The sequence below is a fragment of the Gossypium arboreum genome, chromosome 10 (genome assembly GCF_025698485.1).
Source record: "Gossypium arboreum isolate Shixiya-1 chromosome 10, ASM2569848v2, whole genome shotgun sequence".
Taxonomy (NCBI): domain Eukaryota; kingdom Viridiplantae; phylum Streptophyta; class Magnoliopsida; order Malvales; family Malvaceae; genus Gossypium; species Gossypium arboreum.
The window spans coordinates 14,598,478-14,621,193 of NC_069079.1; the positions used below are offsets into that span (position 1 = coordinate 14,598,478).

Genomic DNA, 22,716 nt, shown 5'->3' on the forward strand with positions numbered 1-22,716 from the left:
ATTGGTACCACATTTTATATGTTCAAATACATCAACAACACATCAAACATTCAAGACCTCCATTTATATCACATTTACCATAATTGAACTAACTTTCAACTTCTAAAGTTACCAAATTTGAAGATAAACACCTACCAATCATTATTCTAAGCTACCAAACTTTAAACTATCACATACCAAAATATAACTAGGCTAACATACCAACATAGCCTCAACCACAAACCATATACATATTTAACCATCATTTCACTAGCAACTAAGATAACAACACCTTATAAACAATATCAACAAAAGACTTCCTAGGTACATGCCATTACAAAATGAAATATCACCACACTTGAGCTTAAGATTTGTGATTTGATGCTAGTCGGCAATAATTCAAACAGTACCTAGCCTACGCACGAAAAACAAAACCGTACCCTGAATAAAACTCAATGGATTCTATAATCCGAATAATATAAACTTAATATATGTATTTAAAATGCAACATGCAATAAGCAAGCTATGTCCAAAAGTTTCAATTCAATAATATAATTTTTTGCTTATTCCTTTTTCACATCTACTAAGATTTCACATATTCAATTATATATATCAATGACATTTTATATAACATTTGAATATATCAACTCATGCAATGGCATGACTCATCTCTTTGATCACTACTTGAATTCATTTTAAGTTTCACATCTCATTTCATCATTTCATATTTCATTTCTCATTTCTCATTTCATATTCATTTCTCATCTTTGCCATTTCAATATTTTCTCATCTCATATTCATTTCCCATATTTGCCATTTCAATAATAATCACATAAACTTATTATTTAATTTCCCCTATTAACACGACTCAGACTCAGACAAAAACCAACCAACAAACCTGTTTGGCACCCAGTGCCTCATTGGATAAATCTGAAGTAATAACTGTGTCCAGTGTTATATAAATTGACACCCAGTGTCTCATCGGTTAAACCAAAGCAAATTGGCATCCAGTGCCTCATCGACTCGAGGTTGAAAAAATCCCTAAACTCTTTCTATCCTATGGCATGTCATTTATATCTGACTCAGCCCGATACAATTAATAGTGTTTCATTTCATTTTTCAATGCAACCAATATCTCAATTTCATGAATGTATATCATCACATATAAGCACATATTCAATTTGATAATAATCACATTTTTCTCAATACACATATATTCATAATTAATATATTTCATAATATACAAAATTAATCCATTTCATTATCAATTATGAATTTAATTCAATCCCAAAGTATCAAAGTACTCGCCTTAATGCTTACCATATGCAAACAACTATATATGTAATAATCTACTATTTAATTTAGATTATAGAAATACAAATCGTGAATTTCGAGCTATTAGACGTCGATTTTATCCTTCCTTTTTTTATTCGAGGATTCCGGTACGACGTTAGCTATGGAATAAAACAATTAAATCACATTAATATTTTCACACTATATTTTGCTTATTCTTCAATTTAGTCCCTAAACCGAGACTAATTTTAACCTTCACAATTAACTTCATATTTTTATACTTTTATACTAATTTCACTCTAGACCACATTTAACTTCCTCTTTTCCAATTCAATCCCTTAATTTTGAATTATTCACAATTTAGTCCCTATTGTTCAAAATCAACAATTAATTCCACAATTTAATCCTTTTCCATTTCTAACTTAAAAATCTATCTATTTAATCCCTAATACTTAAACTATTTAACAATGTTAGCATCTAAAATCTTGAATAATACTAAAATTACAATATGAATTAGGTAACCCTAAGTATCAAGATTCAAAAATGTAAAAATTATAAAAAAATAGACTAAATTTACACTAACCAATTTAAATTTGAATCTCAAACCCCCTTGGCCGTGCGTGACTCTTCTTCTTTTCTTCTTTCCTTTTTCTTTTTCCGTTTGCATGTAACAAAGAATCAAAACATTCTCTTTCTTTTCTTTTGATATTATTATAACTATTTTTATTATTACTTAATATAAAACATACATTAGAGTTAACATATATAATATATATTCATGCATTTAACTTAGCCCATGATCGGCCCACCTATACACACATTAATTAAGTCACACAATTGCTACTTTAGCCCTTTTAATTTATTTCAATTTATAATTTAATTTTTAACTTTAACGCGATTTAATTTTTGTACCTTAATAACTCCTAATTGCATAAAATTTACTAATTCAAAAATTTATTAGCTACTAAGCTAGCCTCATAAATATTTAATAAAAATATTTAGGAGTCCGATTTATAGATACAAAGTCTCGGAAATACACTTTCTGACACTCTAACTATCGGGTCGTTACATTTAAAGTATAAGGAAAGCAATGTATTTAAGAACTATCTAGCTTAATAATAAATATATTTTAAAAATTATTTTTGTTTTTATTTCTATGTAAATTATATTTTCATGTAAAAAATATGATAAAATTAAATAATATGTAGACATTGTAGTTAAATTATTAAAAATATTAAAATGTCAAATATTAAAAGTTAAAATTTTAGTATGAAAATGTTATAAGTTGCCATGTATAATAAAAAGAAATTTATTGATAGTTATTTTATAATTTTAATACAGCTGATCTAAAGTAACTTAAGGCTAATTTAACAATACTTTTAAAAGATATTTTGAAAAACACTTATTCATAACACTTTTCAAAATTAATTTTTTCAAAATCAATTTTCAAGAAAAAAACTAAACTAGCCCTAAACAAGCCCTTAACCTATCCATTAATAGCACATTGAAAGCCCAATTAGTGCAGAGCAAAATTTGGGGGAATAATTGATGCACAGGGTTTAGGGTTTTTCTGTTTTACAGCCAGAGATCGAAATACTCACTCCAACATCAAGCTTTTGCTGATTTGCAAATAAAAAAATGAGAGGATTACAGCTGCCCTTGAGCCAAACGCAAAGAATAAGACTTCAAAGAGCATTGGAAAAGCTTCAGTCTCTTTCTTGTAAAGCGAATTCCGACGCTTCCGTTACCGTCGCCGATACCATTCCCGTCAACTATGAAGCCGCTTTACTCAAGTATCCCCATCCCCCAAAATTACTCAGTTAAGCTATATCTTTACCTGAATTTGTATATAAATTGATTAACTCTTTTTTCTTTTTGAAATTGTTTAAGAGGGCATGGGACAACGGACCTAAATGGCGATTTGGTGGCAACTGTGTGTGGCGTGGTGGAGCGCATCAACAAACTGGTCTATGTACGCGCCTTACGTGCTAGGTATTCTTGAAAATTTTACTGTTCAGTTCAAATGCCTTTTTTTTTTGTGGTAATTTGATTGATTTCAAATGTTAAATCATTTAGGTACAAGCCAGAGGTTGGGGATATCGTAGTGGGACGTGTAGTTGAGGTAATGTCTAAAAATGCGAGAAAAATACTTTCACCATTTCTAGATTGCAGGAAGTTTCTTTATATGTATTTTATGGAAACAAACTTAATTGATTCTGCATTTTTATACAGTTTTTGTAGCTTTCTTTTGGATTTTTTAGGTTTCTCAAAAGCGATGGAGATTGGAGATAAATTTCAGCCTAGACGCCATTTTAATGCTTTCCTCCATGAACATGCCTGATGGTATTCAGGTAACTAGTATATCAATTGTAACTTGTACTACCCTTTGACACAGAACCAAGAGTTTGATGGATCTCTTAAAATATTCAGTAGAAAGCATTGAGAATATTTGCTGAAATTGTATCAAGGTAGGATGCTGTATTAAGAGTTCAGCAGTCCTATATCCTAGATTAGTAAAACTGTTTTATTTGGCCTTCCATTGTTTTTTATATTGCTTCATAGTGTTCTTAGAATTTGATCTTAATAATAGTTTTTAGTTTCTGATCGTTTGTTTATTTTAATTTGTTCAAATTAGTTTAAAGATTAATAATATGTTCTCTGCATTAGTTATTGTTGGATAATTTAAATTAACTGGATAAATGAAAACCACACTCTTGATTTAACTTGATTCCCTACTTGTTATGTTCTTTTTTTTTTAAAAAAATAGTTGCAAATGACCCTAGGAGTTTCCCTTGACCTTTCATAAATTTCTGGCCCGATCATCTTGCAGTGGGAAGCTACATGGGCAGAATTCACAATAATCCCTAGTGCAAAAATCTCATACTTGACAATGGAAGCAGAAGGAGCTTTTCCCCTTTTCTAGTGAAAAAAGAGACCTTTTTCTTCTAGAGGGAAGAGGTTTCTTTCACTTGTTGCTCTTCTGTCTCTACTCTTTAATTATCTGATAGTTAGAGTGTCGGTTTGTATTTATTTATCTTAGTAAGGATTGGAGTTCTTTTATTGTCTCTTTAGATAATAATTGTGATTAGCTGAAGTTAAATTGCCAAGAGAAAAGAAAGTCTATATTTTTAAGTGACATGCTAGAAGATTGACTCTGATGGATGGCTTATCCCACTGAGTCCAACAGTTCTAATTAACCATATGTCCAGTTTGGGGGGGGGGGGGATGCTTATACTGGCTGCTTATTCGATGTGATGTGTTGACTAACCATAATTGTCTTATTAGATTTTGCTCTGTTGCTTACAAATTTTCTTGTTTTAAATTTCACTATTGATTGTTAGAGGCGGCGTACTGCTTTGGATGAACTCAACATGCGTGGTATTTTTGAAGAGAACGATGTTGTCTGTGTAAGTGTAGTGGCAAACTTTTGTTTATTGTTTTATATAGTTCCCATGTAAACATGCTATGTGACAACAAATGCAATAAAAATGATAAACATCAATGTTATATAACATTCTTTTTCTTTTCTCAGGCGGAGGTTCGTAATTTCCAGCATGATGGCAGCTTGCAACTCCAAGCAAGAAGTCAAAAGTATGGGAAGGTATCTAATTAGAAGGCTTTTGTTTATTCCTCGTGCTTTTTTCTTGCTTGGTTTCTGTGTGTTTATCTCTTTATTAAGCAATATGTGACAAAAGAACAAAAGTATAAGCTTTTTTATGCAACAGGTCTTGAAAACAATTATGAATAGAATCAAATGGAGAGAATAAAGCATTAGCTGTTGTCTGTTTGTTTGTTTTCTTTCCCGGTTTATGTTTAGAGAAAGTTGGAACTTTCTGAATTTATAGTGCTGCAAGCCAAATCTTTATGTTGCAACTTGCAATGTTGCTAGTTACTTTAACTTAGTTATGAAATTGGGCGGTAAACTTGGATATCACCCAAAAAAGAAGGGAAATAGGGTGCTCAACAAGTCCCCAAATCAATTTACTCCATGAAGCATTTCTGTGAATCAAAACCAGGAGAGAAGTATTTAGGTTATTAGGAACTTTATTTATTTTTTCTTTTTCTTTGCGACATGAAGACATAATCCAATTGTGTTTCTGTGAATCCTTTGTACTGATGCATCCTATGCATTTTGTAAGCCTTGCCATAAAGTTTTGTTGCTTCAATTAGATTTTTTTCATACAATACTCTATTTGCTTGCATTGTCTTTTTTGATTATGCTTTTGCTGATGGAGTTGACATGTACACAGCTTGAAAAGGGTCAATTGCTCATAGTTGATCCTTACCTAGTGAAGAAAAGCAAACAGCATTTCCATCACCTTGAACAGTTTGGAATTGACCTGGTACTTGGACGTAATGGATTCATATGGGTTGGTGAACATGTTGAAGCCAGAGACAGTATGGTAGTGGATCAAGCTAATAGTTCTGAACAATCCATGGTTCCTGAAGAAAAAAACAAAACTCATACCCCTCTAGAGATGAGGCAGAACATATGCAGAATTGCGAATGCCGTACGTGTGCTGTCAACTTTAGGTTTCAGTATCGATGCAGATTTGATCTTGGAGACAGTTGAGTTGAGCAGCACAGTGAAAATTGACATACATGACATGCTAGGCTCAGAGTTTCATGTTTTGGTTGCGGAAAGGGAAGCTGAGCGGAGAAGCTTGGTGGGAAAGCGGAAAAGATGATGTGATATTCAGCTGTCAGCAGTTATCTTTCAAGGTAACATCGTTAATTTGCTACAATGCGAGGAAAATGGTGAACCTAGTGCAAAATTGTTCCCGTTCATAACCATTATAATTTATTTTATAGAATTTTAATGGTTCCGGCAGAGATGGAAGAAACGCCATGGAATTTAGAGGTTTATATATGCAAGGAAAAACTACATTAAAATGTAGAGCTGAGACTGTTAATAGCATCTAGAATGAAGGTTCCAGTAGGCTGGGAAAGAAGAAACAAATATGAGCTTTACATTTTTAAATTATGAAAGAATTAGTGAATGTCCATGATGAATCCGAGGAACACAAGGCAAGACAATTTCTTTGTAATGGCAATTGAATAATGAGATTTAGGATGTAAATTAAACACTTGCCTTCATAATCTATCTATTTGAGTGTAGCTCAAAAAAGTTCAAATTCACTTCAGTCATTATTGATTCGAATCGAACAGCTTGAATGAGCCAAGTTTGCGCTATCTTTACTACCTAACTGGTAGTCTGCTGCTATACCTATCATTGCTATTCTTGATGCTGCTCATTTTACAGTTTTACTTGAACAAGTAACTCCTTCCTTGTAGAATAAGAAAGTGAAACCATCAAAAAGGAGATAGTATTCCTGGGTTATCTATGTTCAAGTAATTTTTGAATTATTAAGATACAATTATCGTCCATTAATTGTCACGATTAAATAATATATAAGTTAAAATTTATCAATTATTAGGCATAAAGGGTTTTAAGTCTTACAAAAATGGAAAGGCCGAGTACTATGATGTAGATTTGTACAATGATGCCAATGGATCGCATGGTACAAGTTGAAAGGCTAAATCCCGAGCGCACTTTGGAGTTAAGAAAACTCTTCACCTTTAGAAGTGTTTTTTTTTCTATTTGAAGGGAAGGAACCCAAATGGTTGGCGGGCATCAAACCTTTATTTTGGCATGAGTTCCAAGATGGTTTAATCTGTTGAATAAGCGTGACTATTTGGGGTCAATAATAAGCTAGATTAGGCTTTAACTGGGAAATGGAGGGAGCCCACTGATTTCTTCTATACTGTCTACAATATTCCTTTTTGCCACTGGATTTCCTCAACTTTGAGATTCATGGGTGAGTCATCGGGTAGAGACTTAATTGAGAATGTTGCTGACCCCGATGTTCATATATTAGGTCTTATTTCTCTCTTGCCCTCATCACCTCTATTTTAGCCTAAAGTCATGGATGTAGAGGCATTGTTTAAGAGTGCACAATAGGTCATGAATGCGATTGATTCTAGAGCACGAGCTTGCAGTCGTAGTCACAAGAGGTTGAGACTCGAAAGAGGGTTCTCTAGCACAGGGGATAACAGCGACAACAGGTCCTGCCACAGGCCTGACAAGCAACCAATCCTTCTAGATAGTGAATCCCTGCTCCTCCTCTAGTGAGCATGACAAGATTCCCAACATCGACCTCGACAACATGCCCTCTGTTCCTTCCTTTAGTCATTCTTGAACCTCCTATTGAGTCCGCCAATGCAAAAGACCTTTCCACATCCACTTTGGCTTCTCCTCTTGCGGACTCAAATTTAAACATTCCCCATACTTCCCCAATTGGTGCCCTATACTATACTCCTCATTCGGGTGAGGTCCAAACCTTCTTCTCTTGGTGGAAACATATCGATGCAGGCGAATATTCTTTTTCTCCCTTTGTTGTTTTAAAAAGGTAGGATAATAAGCTGTCCTTAGGAGTTAAAGGAGTTCTTTTATCCTTCTTCCCCTTCCTTTAGCATTTACAAACCCACTATTACCAAGTTGGCGGGTTTCTTTTCCATGTTGTCAGCAGAATGCGGTCTCGCAAGTTGGGCCCTCCAAAAGGCTTGTGCTAAAACTGAGGCTAATTAGGCAGAATCTGAGAGGGCCCTTCTTTTTGGTGAGCACTTAACCAACTTTGCCAATCGTATGAAGCCTCTGTCCAACAAACTATCGAGCTTGCGAATTCTGTCTCCGCTTGGAAGACCAAGTACCAGTCTTTGGAAACTCAAAAAAAGGAGTTGGAGGAAAGGGTTCGCTAGCTAGAGACCCTCGAAGAGCAGTAGAAATAACAATGATAATGCCTTATATCAACAACCAAGGTAAAATAAATATGTAATTACAATCATTTCATGATTGGTTATTGGGCATACTCTAACAAAGCCATGCTTAACAACCTTTCTAATAGCGAATCCATAGTTGATAGCCACGCTTACCTTCAGGAAAGGGAACTCGAAAGCAACCTTTTTGCAACTGAAAGAAAAATTCCATTGCAAGAACGTGGTTTCAAATCTATAAATACATTGAAGAGCGAAACACATGAGTTAATCTAATATCATCGATGTTAGAAGTTCTCTACAACCTTGACCAAGTCGGTGTACCTTTCGATAGTACTAAAATTCTACTCTGCATTGAAAGAGGTGGATACAAGTAGACCAATGGAGGTACTATGAATGAGGTTCTCCTCCTGAGGAAAAGAGATAACTATCTTGCCAGCCGAGATAGTGATGTATTATGACGTTCCACTATATATCTGTAATTCTGTTCAACAAACTAACCTCATGTTTTTCATGAGAGAATATGAACGACATAATCAAACTCCTAATGGACAGGAAGAGTGAGTGGAAGTGCCACTTAGGCACAGACTATCCCATATCGTTTTGTCAAGCGAAGTTAACTCCGAAGGCATGGATGTGGTTGAAATTCATTAGTATTTGAATCTACCCAACGATGGACATATCCAATATCGATACATTCCAAGCAACCTTGTTGTATGCAATTCTAACAAAGGAACATATTTGTGTGGGAACATGGATATATCAGAGCATGCTACAATTTGTGTGAAAAAATGATGTAGAATTATTGTTCCCACACTTAGTAAGATTCATATGCTGACAAGCAAAGGTGCCGTTGGGACAGCTAGGTCGTGTCCTTCAACTAAGCAAGTTTCCAATCTTGGAACTAAATGTGGAATACTTTATAGGAAATCGAAAATGAAAGAAGGCGATAAAAACCAAACCACATCAAGGAAACAATCTATTACCCTGATTCAAAATGGATTATGCGATGGATGCAAAAAGTTGGACCAATCTTTGAAGACTATGCAAGGAAAAGTGGGCTAAAGCTGTCATTATTCCCAAATCGAGCAATGTGAAGAAAGAGAGGGAATTGGAGAAAGAGAAAGATCCTGAAGAAAATCTAGAGAAAGAGCCGGAAGAAGAGTCAAAAGGAAAACAATGCAAAGCGGATGAAGCGTCGAATCTTGGCTCTGACTAATTTTAAACAATTTCATTTTAGTTTTTATTTGAATTTGGACTTAATATTTTTATTTGTAATGTTTTAAATTTAGTCTTTTAAGTATTTTAGACTTTAATATTATATACATATATAGTGTGTTTAGTTTTTCCTAGTAGGAACTCCTGACAACACAACAATATAGAGTCAAAATCAAGAAGAGGAATAGTCCCACCAATTGTATTGCACGAATCAAGAAAATTTGGTAATCTCTTTCCCCTATATCTTTTATTGCACATTAGGGACAATGTGCCGCTATAACATCCCTAAATTGGGCCTTGTTAGAACATTAGTTTCGAGACCACAAATTCAATGTCAAAATGTTTATTTTATGATTATTATGGGGCCTAGAATATGAAAGTAAGCATATGTTAAAGTTTCATGAAGAAATTCTTAGTGTAAGGTGTCTAATTGGAAATTAGGGACCAAATCGAATAAATTGTAAAACTTAGATTCTAGAAGAAATTTTGCATGAAATTATTTTAGATTATTAATTAGAAGGTCTTAAACAGTAATTTTCTCAATTTCTAAATTTTTGGACAAAAATGGGCATGCATGGAAAATTTTAGAAGTTTAGTAAAGAAGGACATTTTGGTCATTTGGTAATAAAATCATTAAAAAGGGAAAATGAAGGCAAAAATTAGCCATTCTTTTCCCACTTGCTGCCAAAATTTCAAGGACACCATAGCTAGGGTTTCTTCACTTTCCAAGCTTAATAGTAAATGACTCTTAGTCCCGTTTTTAATGTTCTTTGTATTTTTGAGATCCTTGTAACATGTTCTCTCCATTTCTACCCATATTTTAAGCTAGGGTTCATGTATGCAAAATGAACCATTTGTGTGACATGTTTTTTCTTTGATGATTTATGGGGGAATATGAAAGTTAGATGTGTGTTAAACATATTTTCTTAAGTGATTTTCATGAAAAACCCTTAAAAGGACCTTTTTGCAAAAGGAACAAAATATGTGGTAGAAATGTGGAACAAGGGAAAATGTGGACTAGTATGAGTTTATAATACATTTGGCTAGGCTTGGGTAACCAAGTAATTTCATGCATTTCATTTTACGAGCCCAGGGACTAAGTTGTAAAATTTTGGAATGTTAGGGGCAAAATGGTCAATTTGTTCGAGGGTGAATTTTAGGTCCGAAATAAATAGCATGAGGTATTAATAATTTATTTTTACTGATATAGACCCTGAGGAACTGATTTCGGAGATCGATCGTGTAAAACGAAAGGTTTCGGAATAACTGAAATACGAAGCCTAAGCATTTACCAAGTAAGTTTGTGTAACTCGAATGTAAACTATTTTTAAAATACATTTAAGATGTATGTACATAGTTGAATTAAATAGTAATAATTATTGTATGATAACTCATGAATTATTAATGTTATGACGAAATCTCCCGGTTGAATAAAAAGGAATGTCTAATGGATTACTCGAAAACAAAATAATGGTATAAAGGATCTAGCCTGGACAAGAAATCCTATAGTGATTTAGCATCCCGAAAAATATGTGCTTTGACGGATTTAGCCCGTACGGGTAATTCGAATAGAATCTAAATTTAGCCTGGACTGGTAATTCAGACCTGAACTCGTAGGAGTATATGTTATTGTAGGGGATTTTGCCTGGACTGGTAATCCCGCCATAAAAGTGAGGTTCACGGGAGTGCGTATCTAAAGGATCACTTGCATGATTTGATGGTAAACTAGATATCCATCGAGATTCTAAGAAATTCGACGGGATTAAAATGTTAAATTGGAATAGACATGTTTGAATTGATGAGCTCATCTATGAAGGATGTTACATTGTACTGGCATGAAACTAACTTGATGGTTGAGTACATGTGATAGGAAATTTTACTATGAGTGTTGGCCTGAATGTCTTTGTGATTGTATGCTAAATAACCGGTAAGTTTACTTTCCCGTTATCCAGACTTACTAAGCATGTTAATGCTTACCCCCTTTCCTTTCTCTGTTTTACAGAGCTCGTGGACTCGTTAAGATTGAAAGACGGTTGGAGTATTGTCAACACTATCAACTTGTTTTGCTTTGGTATATAGATACTTTATTTTGTTTCAATGGCATGTATAGGTTCTGGTTATTTTGTGATATGTGTCTTTGGTTGGCCTATGTAAAGGCTTAAAATATTTAACTTATTCTTTTTGCATATGGCCATAAGACATGACTCATTTTGATGTAGGTTGTGACCTACTAATCATGCTTGGTTGTGGATAAATGTTCTTGTGATGATTAAATGTGGCCAAATCACTTGGGATGGTTAGGTAATAATTGGCAATGAGTTATGACAATGAGCCAAGTCTAAATGTGTTTTTCGAATGAGACAAAAATCCTAAATACAAAGAGGATAAATTAGCGTGTACATAATCGATGAGATGAGGTTAACATGCGATAGACCGTTATGGTAGTACTCAGATATATTTAGGCCATGTTAAACATCCTTGAGGTTTGCGAATATGAGTGGTTATAAAGGGTGAACATTGGCTTGGATTTGTAGCCTCCAGAAAGGTTCACACGGATAGACTTACGGGCGTTTGTCTAGGCCGTGTGTAACACACGGTCAGCCCCATAGGCATGTGGTAAGACCGTGTGTCCCCTGCACCTAATATTTTTTAGGTCAGAATGCATGGCAGTAAATCCACTGGTAGAGACACGGTAGTGTGTCTCAACCGTGTGGAAGACACGGCCTATCACATGGGCGTGTGTTCTAGCCATGTGTTCCTAAATGCATGATGATGTCATAAATAGAATGCTCGAGTTTTTGGGCACGGACGATAACATCGGTGTGTCTAAGTCGTGTGAAGTACACGGGCCAGGGACTCGGGCATGTGCTCAACTGTGTGAAAACCCCTATAGGTTCGAATTGAGAAATAAATTCAATTAATTATACAGGGTAAAATACACGGGCGTGTCCTAAAGCACACGGGCGTGTGCATTAGCTCCACACGGGCTTGTGAGGCTCAACCTAGGAAATTTTCCAAAAACTTTTTTAAGTTTTCGGTTTAGTCTTGGACCATTCTCAATGTATGTTTTAGGCCTCGTAGGTCCATAATAGAGACATTATGAATATAATTGATTGGTTTTAATTTGGACGAAATTTTTATAGCCCAAAATTTTCCGAAAATGTCATGTTCGTGCATAGTAATGCCTTGTACCTTGTCCCAGTCTTGGGTACGGGTAAGGGGTTTTATATTTAGTGATATCAGAGCTACGATTTAGTCGTTTTTAGTACTAACGTAGCATATGTCGAGTATATCTGTACATGCCATTATACAAGTTATGATAGTGTGACATCTCCTAACCATTCTTAATTGTATTTGAATATAGTGAATATCTTCCAATCAAGCTTAAGATGAGACTGAGGGAGCCGAGCCATGCTCTAGCTTCTGTTCAACAAGCTACTGCTAGTAGTAGTATAAGGCATGTGTCTGAAGGCCGAGAAGAGGTAAGAGCTGCCTTCTTTGAGATGATGGATGAATGGTTTGGGATTATTCAAGAAATCGCCCCAATATACCACGATTTCTTCCACCCTTTGCTCGACCTGAAGGAGAAGTGCCACAAGGTGTGGTACCCGTGAGAATTGGTAAGGCCCCTATGGACAAACTTAGGAAATATGGAGCCGAAGAGTTTAGGGCCACAATTGATAACGACCCGGAATATGTCAAATTTTGGCTTGAGAATACCATGAGAGTTCTCGATGAACTATCATGTACTCTTGAGGAAAGTTTGAAATGTGTGGTGTCGCTATTGAAGGACACTGCATACCATTGGTGGAAGACCGTATCCTCAGTAGCACCGAGAGAGAGTATTACATAGGAATTCTTCCAAGCGGAATATAGAAAGTAGTATATCAGCCAAAGGTTCTTGGACCAGAAGCGGAAGGAGTTCCTGGAACTCAAACAAGGAACCAGAACCATGTTAGAATACGAAAGAGAGTTTGTGAAACTAAGTTTGTGAAACTAAGTCAGTATGCAAGTGAATGGGTCCAATTGGAGGCGGAAATGTGTAAGCGCTTCGAAGAGGGTTTGAATGAAGAAATCAAACTATTAATCAGAATTCTTGAAATAAGGAAGTTGGCTACGTTAGCTAATCGAGCCAAGAAGGCTGAGGAACTGAATAATGAAAGAAAATGAGCAAAGAGAGAAGCTAGAGCTTCAAGTAAGAGATCTAGCGTAGAACGCAGTCCTTTCCCATGAAGAAATCGAAGAGTCAACAAAAACACTCCACTGCATCGGTGGGATATTTGGGCAAAACAAGAAGCTCTAAACGACACAACCCAAAGTCTTCTTCCCCTAAAGTAACTAGTGTGGGGAGTGTAGATGATCAAAAGTTGAGATGTAAGGGCTGTAACAAGTTTCATTTCGGGGAATGTCGAATGAATAGTGGGGCATATTTTAGATGTGGTTCCCTTGACCACTTCCTTAAAGACTACCCAGAATGAGTAAATAAAGAGGTGGATTTAGCCCCAAAGTCTAATGCTCCTATTTCTCGAGGTAGACCTCCGAGACATCTTGGAAGTGCAAGTGTCAGTCAAACTATTGCCAAGGATGCTACTGCAAAATTAGAGGCTCGAGCCTCGACAAGAACTTATGCAAGACGCGCTTGAGAGGAAGCCTCTGCTCTCGATGTCATCATGGGTACATTTTCTATTTATAATACTCGTGTCATTGCCTTAATTGACCCAGGGTCAACCCATTCGTATATTTGCATGAAATTGGTGTCTAGTATGGATATGCCTGTGGAACCTACAAAATTTTTGATTAAGGTGTCAAACCCTCTAGGCAAGTCAGTCCTAGTTGATAAAGTCTGTAAGAATTGTCCCTTGACGATTCAAGGTCATTGTTTTCCGGCTAACCTTATACTATTGCCGTTCGATCCGTTCGATGTAATACTTGGCATGGGTTGGTTAGCTGTGCATGATGTGATTGTAAATTGTGGTAGCAAGTATATTGAATTGAAATGCTCAGATGGTGAGATTCTCCGGATTGATTCAAGCGAGTTAGATACTCTGCCGGTTGTGATTACCTCAATGATGGCTCAAAGGTATATAAGAAAATGATATGAAGCCTACCTTGCTTTTGTGTTGAATACTAAAGAATCTGAGTTGAAATTGGAATCGGTAATGATAGTATGCGAGTATCCGGATGTGTTTACGAAAGAGTTACCTGGATTACCTTCCGGTAGAGGAGTAGAGTTTAGTATTGTACTGGTGCCTGGGACAACTCCTATTTCTATTGCTCCCTATAGAATGGCACCAACCAAGTTGAAAGAATTAAAAGCACAATTGCAAGAACTGATGGATAAAGGTTTTACAAGACTGAGTTTCTCGCCTTGGGATGCTCCGGTATTATTTGTAAAGAAGAAAAATGGTTCAATGAGGCTATGTATAGACTACCGGTAATAGGGGTGAGAAAAATTCGATTCGACTCGAAAAAATAAAAAAGTTTGAATTTCGAGTTAAACGAATAGAGTTATTCTAGTCAACTTAAATTTTTCGAATTTCGAGTTCGAATCGAGTTGAGTTTTCGAATTCGAATAACTCGAATAATTCGAATAATTCGAATATCAAACTATAATATTTTACATTTTTATCCCAAACTCCCAAACCTTTTTACTTTTCCCTTAAAACTTTTACTCTTTCTCACTTTCCCCCCAAAACTTTTACTTCCCTTCCATCCCAATCCTTCAATCTACCCAAAATCCATTTCCTACCAAAATTTTACTCTCCCATTTACTTTTTCTCAAAATTTTACTCTCAAAAACCCTCAAAATTTTTTATTTCCCCCAATAATTTTTACTCCTTCCTACTTTCCCCTTAAAATTTTTACTTCCTTCCAATCCCACCTCCCATCTACCCCAAATCCACCCCCCAATTTTTTTTTAATATTTTCCCTCCAAAATTTTACTCCCCCCTATTTACTTTCCCTCAAACTTTTATTTCCCAAAACTTTTTATTTTCCCTTAAATTTTTACTTCTCACCTTTTACTCTCAAATAAAAATCAAAATTATCCAAAAAATCACTAAACATAAATAGTAATAATTTTATTTATATCTACTATTTATATTATTAATTAAATTTCACATTTTATATTATTTATATTATTGAATTGTTTAGTCATATTGAATATTTATATTAAAATTAAATTATTAATTATGCCATTAAATATTCATGTTAAAATTTTATATTGGTATCAATTTCGTATTTTATCTTTAAAATAACTTTTATTAAAAATTACATTTTACATTTAATATATTTTTAATTCTAAAATACATAGTGACAAGAATCAAGATAATTGAAACAATTAAGTAAGCAAAAAAGCTAACCCGTATATAAAAGATTAATAAATAAATTATGAGGTGATGAAAGTTAATAAAAATTTTGATTAAGGTGGATAAATTTTATTACGATGGGTGACAATGGTTACAAGGACTCAAAATTATTTTTAAAATTTAACTCGAACAAATATATTCGATTCGATTTGATTCAAATTCCATCTCACTCAACTCGATTCGAGAAAATTTCAAATCAAATTAGGATGATAAAATATGATCGTCAACTCGATTAACTTGAAATTTTTTCATTCGATTCGATAGAACGCTCACCCATAATCGGCAATTCAATAAGGTAACTATCAAGAACAAGTATCCGTTGCTGAGGATTGATGATCTGTTTGATCAATTGAGGGGAGCCACTGTATTTTCTAAGATAGACCTGAGATCTAGCTCCTACCAGTTGCGAGTTAAAGAGTTTTTGGTCTAATGAACGCCCCAGCTGCGTTTATGGATTTAATGAATTGTGTTTTTCGACAATACTTAGACAAGTTTGTCGTTGTGTTTATTGATGATATCCTAATTTATTCCAAGGGCGTGACTGAGCATGCGGAACATTTGAGAACTGTTTTATAGATCTTACGGGATAAAAAATTGCATGCTAAATTTAGTAAGAGTAAGTTTTGGCTCCGAGAGGTTGGATTCCTCGGTCACATTGTGTCGGGTGATGGCATCTGAGTTGACCCAAATAAGATATCTGCTATTGTTGAGTGGAAGCTGCTAAAGAATGTAATTGAGGTTAGAAGCTTTTTGGGCTTAATCGGTTACTATAGATGATTTGTGAAAGGATTTTCGATGATTGCAACTTCTTTGATGAGGTTACTGCAAAAAGATGTTAAGTTTGAATGGTCAAAAAAATGTCAGCAGAGTTTTGATAAATTGAAGACATTACTGACGGAAGCTCTAGTTTTGGTACAACTTGAACCAAGAAAAAAATTTGAGATTTACAGTGTTGCGTCCTTAAATGGACTGGGTTGTGTACTAATGCAAGAGGGTAAAGTGATAACTTATGCTTCGAGGCAACTGAAATTGCACGAGAAAAATTATCTGACTCATGACTTGGAGCTAGCTACTATTGTATTTGCCTTAAAAATTTGGAGACACCATTTGTATGGTGAAACTTGCCATGTATTCACCGATCACAAGAGTCTGAAGTACTTGATGACTCAAAAGGGATTGAATCTGAGACAACGAAGGTGGCTAGAGTTGATTAAAGATTATGAGCTTGTGATCAATTACCATCCTGGTGAGGCAAATGTAGTCGCTGACGCGTTGAGCAGAAAGTCCTTGTTTGCTCTGAGGGTTATGAACACGTTTTTGATGTTATTCGATGATGATTCGGTTTTAGCAGAGTTAAGAGCTAGACTGACATTTCTCAAAGAGGTTTGCGCAACTCAGATCAATGATAGTGACTTGCAAGTCAAAAGAGCACAATGTGAAACGAGAATTGAATTAGATTTTCGGGTTGATTCTAATGGATGTTTAATGTTTCGAGATAGGGTCTATGACTCAAAGATAACGAGCTTATTCGAAAGATTTTGCAAGAGGCACATGATAGTCGTCTGTCAATTCACCCTGGAAGTACCAAGATGTACAATGATTTAAAGACCATGTGCTAATGGAATGGAATGAAAAGAGATATCTCTGAATTTGTGTCGAAATGCTTGATATGTCAGCAGGTCAAGGCTGAACACCAAGTGCCTTCAGGTTTATTACAACTTGTAATCGTTCCCAAATGGAAATAGGACAAGATCACCATGGACTTCGTGACTAGACTACCGTTAACCCCGAAAAAGAAAGATGCTGATTGGGTTGTAGTGGATAGGCTAACGAAGTCAGCTCACTTTATTCCTGTACGGACAGATTCCTCTCTTGATAGATTGACCGACTTATACATATCCAAGATTGTGAGATTACATTGGGTACTGTTGTCGATCATATCAAATAGAGACTCGAGATTTACTTCGAGATTTTGGAAGAAACTACAAGAAGCCTTGGGTACAAAGTTGAGTTTTAGTACAACATTCCACCCACAGATTGATGGTCAGTCTGAAAGGACGATTCAGACCCTTGAAGATATGTTACGGTACTGTGTCCTTGAATTTCAGGGTAGTTGGGAAAAATATTTACCATTGGTGGAGTTCGCCTACAATAACAATTTCCAGACGAGTTTAAAGATGGCACGTTATGAGGCGTTATATGGCCAAAAGTGTTGGACTCCATTGTATTGGATGGAACTCAAGGAACACCAGATTCACGGGATTGATTTAATCAAGGAAGCTGAAGAAAAGGTTAAAGTGATCCGCAATTGTTTGAAAGCGGCATCGGATAGGCAAAAGTCATATGCCGATTTAAAAAGGAAAGAGATTGAGTTTCAAGTTAGAGATAAAGTATTCTTGAAAGTGTCTCCCCAAAAGGTTTTGAGATTTGGCCAGGAAGGCAAATTGAGCTCGTGGTTTATTGGGCCATACGAGATTACTGAACGAGTAGGGCCTTTAGCCTACCGCTTAGCACTACCAACCGAATTAGAAAAGATTCACGATGTATTCCATGTGTCCATGTTACGGAGATATAGGTCAGACCCCTCACATGTGATTTTATAGACGAAAGTTGAGATTAGACCGGATATGACCTATGGTGAAGAACCGGTCAAAATTTTGGCTCGAGAAGTCAAACAATTAAGGAACAAGAATATAGCCTTGGTAAAAGTTCTATGGCATAGATACGCAGTGGAAGAAGCCACATGGGAACCTAAAGAAACCATAAGAAGTCAATATCCGAACTTGTTTACTGGTAAGACGTTCGAGGATGAAAGTCCCTAAGGGGGAGAAATGTAACATCCCCAAATTGGGCCTAGTTAGAACAGTGGTTTCGGAACCACAAATCCGATGTCAAAATATTTATTTTATGATTATTATGGGGCCTAGAATATAAAAGTAAGCATATGTTAAAGTTTCATGAAGATATTCTTAGTGTAAGGTGTCTAATTGGAAATTAGGGATCAAATCGAATAAATAGCAAAACTCGAATTCTAGAAGAAAATTTCATGAAATTGTATTAGATTATTAATTATAAGGTCTTAAAGAGTAATTTTACCAATTTCTAAGTTTTTGGACAAAAATGGGCATGCATGGAAAATTTTAGAAGTTTAGTAAGAAAGGGTATTTTGGTCATTTGGTAATAAAATCAATAAAAAGGGAAAATGAAGGAAAAAATCAGCCATTCTTCTCCCTCTTGCTGCCGAAGTTTCAAGGGACACCATAGCTAGGGTTTCTTCACTTTTCAAGCTCAATAGTAAGTGGCTCCGAGCCCTGTTTTTAATGTTCTTTGTATTTTTGAGATCCTTGTAACATGTTTTCTCCATTTCTACCCATATTTTAAGCTAGGGTTCATGTATGCAAAATGAACCATGTGTGACATGTTTGTTCTTTGATGATTTATGGGGGAATATGAAAGTTAAATGTGTGTTAAACATATTTTCCTAAGTGAATTTCATGAAAAATCCCTAAAAGGACCTTTTTGCAAAAGGAACAAAATATGCGGTAGAAATGTGGAACAAGGAAAAATGTGGACTAGTATGAGTTTATAATACATTTGGCTAGGCTTGGGTAACCAAAGAATTTCATGCATTTCATTTTAAGAGCCTAGGGACTAAGTTGTAAAATTTTGGAATGTTAGGGGCAAAATGGTCAATTTGTCCGGGGGTGAATTTTAGGTCTGAAATAAATAGCATGAGGTATTAATAATTCATTTTTACTGATATAGACGCTGAGGAACTTATTTCGGAGATCGATCGTGGAAAACGAAAGGTTTCAGAATAACTGAAATATGAAACCTAAGCAGTTACCAAGTAAGTTCGTGTAACTGGAATGTAAACTATTTTTAAAATACATTTAAGATGTATGTACATAGTTGAATTACAATAGTAATAATTATTGTATGATAACTCATGAATTATTAATGTTATGACGAAATGTCCCAGTTGAATAAAAAGGAATGTCTGATGGATTACTCAAAAATGAAATAATGGTATAAAGATCTAGCCCGGACGGGAGATCCTATAGTGATCTAGCATCTTGAAAAATATGTGTGCTTTGACGGATTTAGCCCGGACGGGTAATCGGAATAGGATCTGAATTTAGCCTGGACTAGTAATTCAGACCTAAACTCGTAGGAGTATATGTCGTTGTAGGGGATTTAGCCTGGACTGGTAATCCCGACATTACTTTGTGAGTTACGTAGTGGGGGATTTAGCCTAGACTGGTAATCTCGCCATAAAAGTGATGTTCACGGGAGTGCATATTTAAAGGATCACTTGCATGATTTGATGGTAAAGAAGATATCCATCGAGATTCTAAGAAATTCAATTAGATTAAAATGTTAAATTGGAATAGACATGTTTGAATTGATGAGCTCATCTATGAAGGATGTTACATTGTACTGGCATGAAACTAACTTGATGGTTGAGTACATGTGATAGGAAATTTTACTATGAATGTTGGCCTGAATGTCTTTGTGATTGCATGCTAAATAACCAGTAAGTTTACTTTCCCGTTATCCAGACTTATTAAGATGTTAATGCTTACCCCCTTTCCTTTCCTTGTTTTACAGAGCTCGTGGACTCGTGAAGATTGGAAGACTGTTGGAGTATTGTCAACACTATTAACTTGTTTTGCTTTGGTATATAGATACTTTATTTTGTTTCAATGGCATGTATAGGTTCTGATTATTTTATGATATGTGTCTTTGGTTGGCCTATGTAAAGGCTTAAAATATTTAACTTATTCTTTTTACATATGGCCATAAGACATGGCTCATTTTGATATAGGTTGTGACCTACTAATCATGCTTGGTTGTGGATAAATGTTCTTGTGATGATTAAATGTGGCCAAATCACTTGGGATGGTTAGGTAATAATTGGCAATGAGTTATGACAATGATCCAAGTCTAAATGTGTTTTTGGAATGAGATGGAAATCTTAAATACAAAGAGGATAAATTAGCGTGTACATAATCGATGAAATGAGGTTAACATGCGATAGACCGTTGTGGTAGTACTCTGACATATTTAGGCCATGTTAAACATCCTTAAGGTTTGGGAATATGAGTGGTTATAAAGGGTGACCATTGGCTTGGATTTGTAGCCTCCAAAAAGGTCTACATGGATAGACACACGGGGGTGTGTCTAGGCCGTATGTGACACACAGTCAGCCCCATGGGCGTGTGGTAAGACCGTGTGTCCCCTGCACCTAAAATTTTTAGGTTAGAATGCATGGTAGTAAACACACGGTAGAGACACGGCCGTGTGTCTTAACTGTGTGGAAGACACGGCCTAGCACACGGGCGTGTGTTTTGGCTGTCTGTCCCTAAATGTATGATGACGTCATAAAAAGAATGCTCGAGTTTTTGGGCACGGACGACAATACAGGTGTGTGCTCGGCTGTGTGAAAACCCCTGTAGGTTTGAATTGAGAAATAAATTCAATTAATTATACACGGGTAAAGGACACGGGCGTGTCCCAAAGCACACGGGTGTGTGCATTGCCTCCACACTGGCGTGTGAGGCTCAACCCAGGAAATTTTCCAAAAACTTTCTTAAGTTCTCGGTTTAGTCCCGGACCATTCTCAATGTATGTTTTTGGCCTCGTAGGTCCATAATAGAGACATTATGAATATGATTGATTGGTTTTAATTTGGACGAAATTTTTATAGCCCAAAATTTTTAGGAAGTGTCATGTTCGTGCACAATAATGCCCTGTACCTTGTCCCAGTCTCGAGTACGGGTAAGGGGTGTTATAGCCGCATAAAGTGTAGGGGATGACTTAGGAAAATTTAAAAACAAAAATTCTCTTCAGTTTGTGTATCTTCTTGGCTTTTAGTAGTTTTTAGTCTTTAATTGCATGTTGTGCTTGAGCTTATAGACAAGTGATTGGTTTGGAGCATACGCCTAAATCGTTTGTTTAAATTATAGATTTAGCTTGAAATTAAATAATTTAAGTTGTTTATATTCAGACTAATTAGTTCAATTTATTAGATTGTAAATATGAAAAGAGATTAAATATACCAATTGATAACTGTAGATACAAATAGGTAATTATATTTGTAGAAATATAGGATGTTTGAAGTACATAGAAAATACTTAGTAAATTCCATGGTTATTGAAATGATGTAGTATGACTAGTATAACCCTTATAAAAGTGCCTAAAAAGATCTCTATAATATTGGCACAATTAAAAAAATCATAAGGGTCATTAAGGAAGTATTATTGTATTAGAGTTCAAAGCGTGGATAAAAATAAATCGAGTAGGAAAAAAATATGCGAACTAACTATACAAAAATAAATACTATATTCATATATACATTTTCATGAAGAAATATATTTAATTTTCTTTAACTTGTTTACTTTGTAATTTATTTAATTAGCCTGTTTAAATGTAAATAATTGTAAATTTTTTAAATTTCTAGCTAGGGTTATATATTTAGGCAAATTGTTTTAGTGTCGATGGTTTGCTCCAATCTCGTGTATCAAGCTGGCTCAAGTATATTTTCTTCTTCTTGCATGTTTATTTCTTGTTTGTAGTTTTAGTTTCGGTCTTAGTTTTAGTTTTTGTTTTTGGGTAGTTTGCTTGAGGACAAACAAAAAAAATAAGTGTGGGTATTTGACCTGCGGTCAAATGTAGTAGTCAATTCGGGTCAATTTCGCACTTAAAGAGCTTGTTTTCTAAGAAATTTATGATTTTAATTTATGTTTTCAGTAATTAGGCCTTAGGATTGCAAGTCAATAAAAATAAATGTTTTTAACTCATTTTGTAGGTGTTGTGACTTAATAGGCCGATACGGGCCTTAGGTTGTGCTAATTAGTTTAATTAAGTGTATAAGATGGAGATATAAAGACCCAATTGACATGTAAGCAAAGGCCGGTTGATGCACAAGCTTCCCGGGACGTCAAAGCCCAGAACGAAAGAGATAAGCTAGTATTTGGGTGTCGTGTTGCACTACGTAAGGGGTGTGTCGCAACACAAGGCCGATGTCCTACCCAAGTATTTCAGGATTATTTTTGTTTACACAATCAAACTTATATGAAGA

General features: G+C 35.3%; 1 protein-coding gene across 5 annotated transcripts; it reads left to right on the forward strand.

Moving 5' to 3' along the window:
* The first annotated feature begins 2,738 nt into the window (after positions 1–2,738).
* Positions 2,739–20,457, forward strand: LOC108466311 (exosome complex component RRP4 homolog). Of its 5 annotated transcripts, XR_008272933.1 has the most exons (9): positions 2,739–3,065; positions 3,163–3,264; positions 3,349–3,394; positions 3,534–3,623; positions 4,614–4,679; positions 4,805–4,873; positions 5,523–5,994; positions 11,267–11,302; positions 20,244–20,257. XR_008272933.1 is itself a non-coding variant. In XM_053020744.1 (8 exons), the coding sequence occupies exons 1-7, from the start codon at positions 2,911–2,913 to the stop codon at positions 5,958–5,960; spliced, it is 966 nt and encodes a 321-aa protein (XP_052876704.1). In that variant the 5' UTR covers positions 2,739–2,910; the 3' UTR covers positions 5,961–5,994; positions 20,244–20,457. The 5 variants fall into 5 exon arrangements, 4 of the variants coding, with proteins under 4 accessions (XP_052876704.1, XP_017622146.1, XP_017622138.1 ...); XM_053020744.1 differs by lacking the exon at positions 11,267–11,302 and having other exon boundaries at positions 20,244–20,457; XM_017766657.2 differs by lacking the exon at positions 20,244–20,257 and having other exon boundaries at positions 11,267–11,519.
* Positions 20,458–22,716: the final 2,259 nt, after the last annotated feature.

Bases quoted from the DNA above. Each gene is read 5' to 3' on its own strand.
- LOC108466311 (XM_053020744.1), top strand. From the start codon at position 2,911: ATGAGAGGATTACAGCTGCCCTTGAGCCAAACGCAAAGAATAAGACTT. The intron at 3,624-4,613 runs GTAACTAGTATA...ATTGATTGTTAG, and splicing joins ACATGCCTGATGGTATTCAG to AGGCGGCGTACTGCTTTGGA. The intron at 4,874-5,522 runs GTATCTAATTAG...ACATGTACACAG, and splicing joins GAAGTCAAAAGTATGGGAAG to CTTGAAAAGGGTCAATTGCT.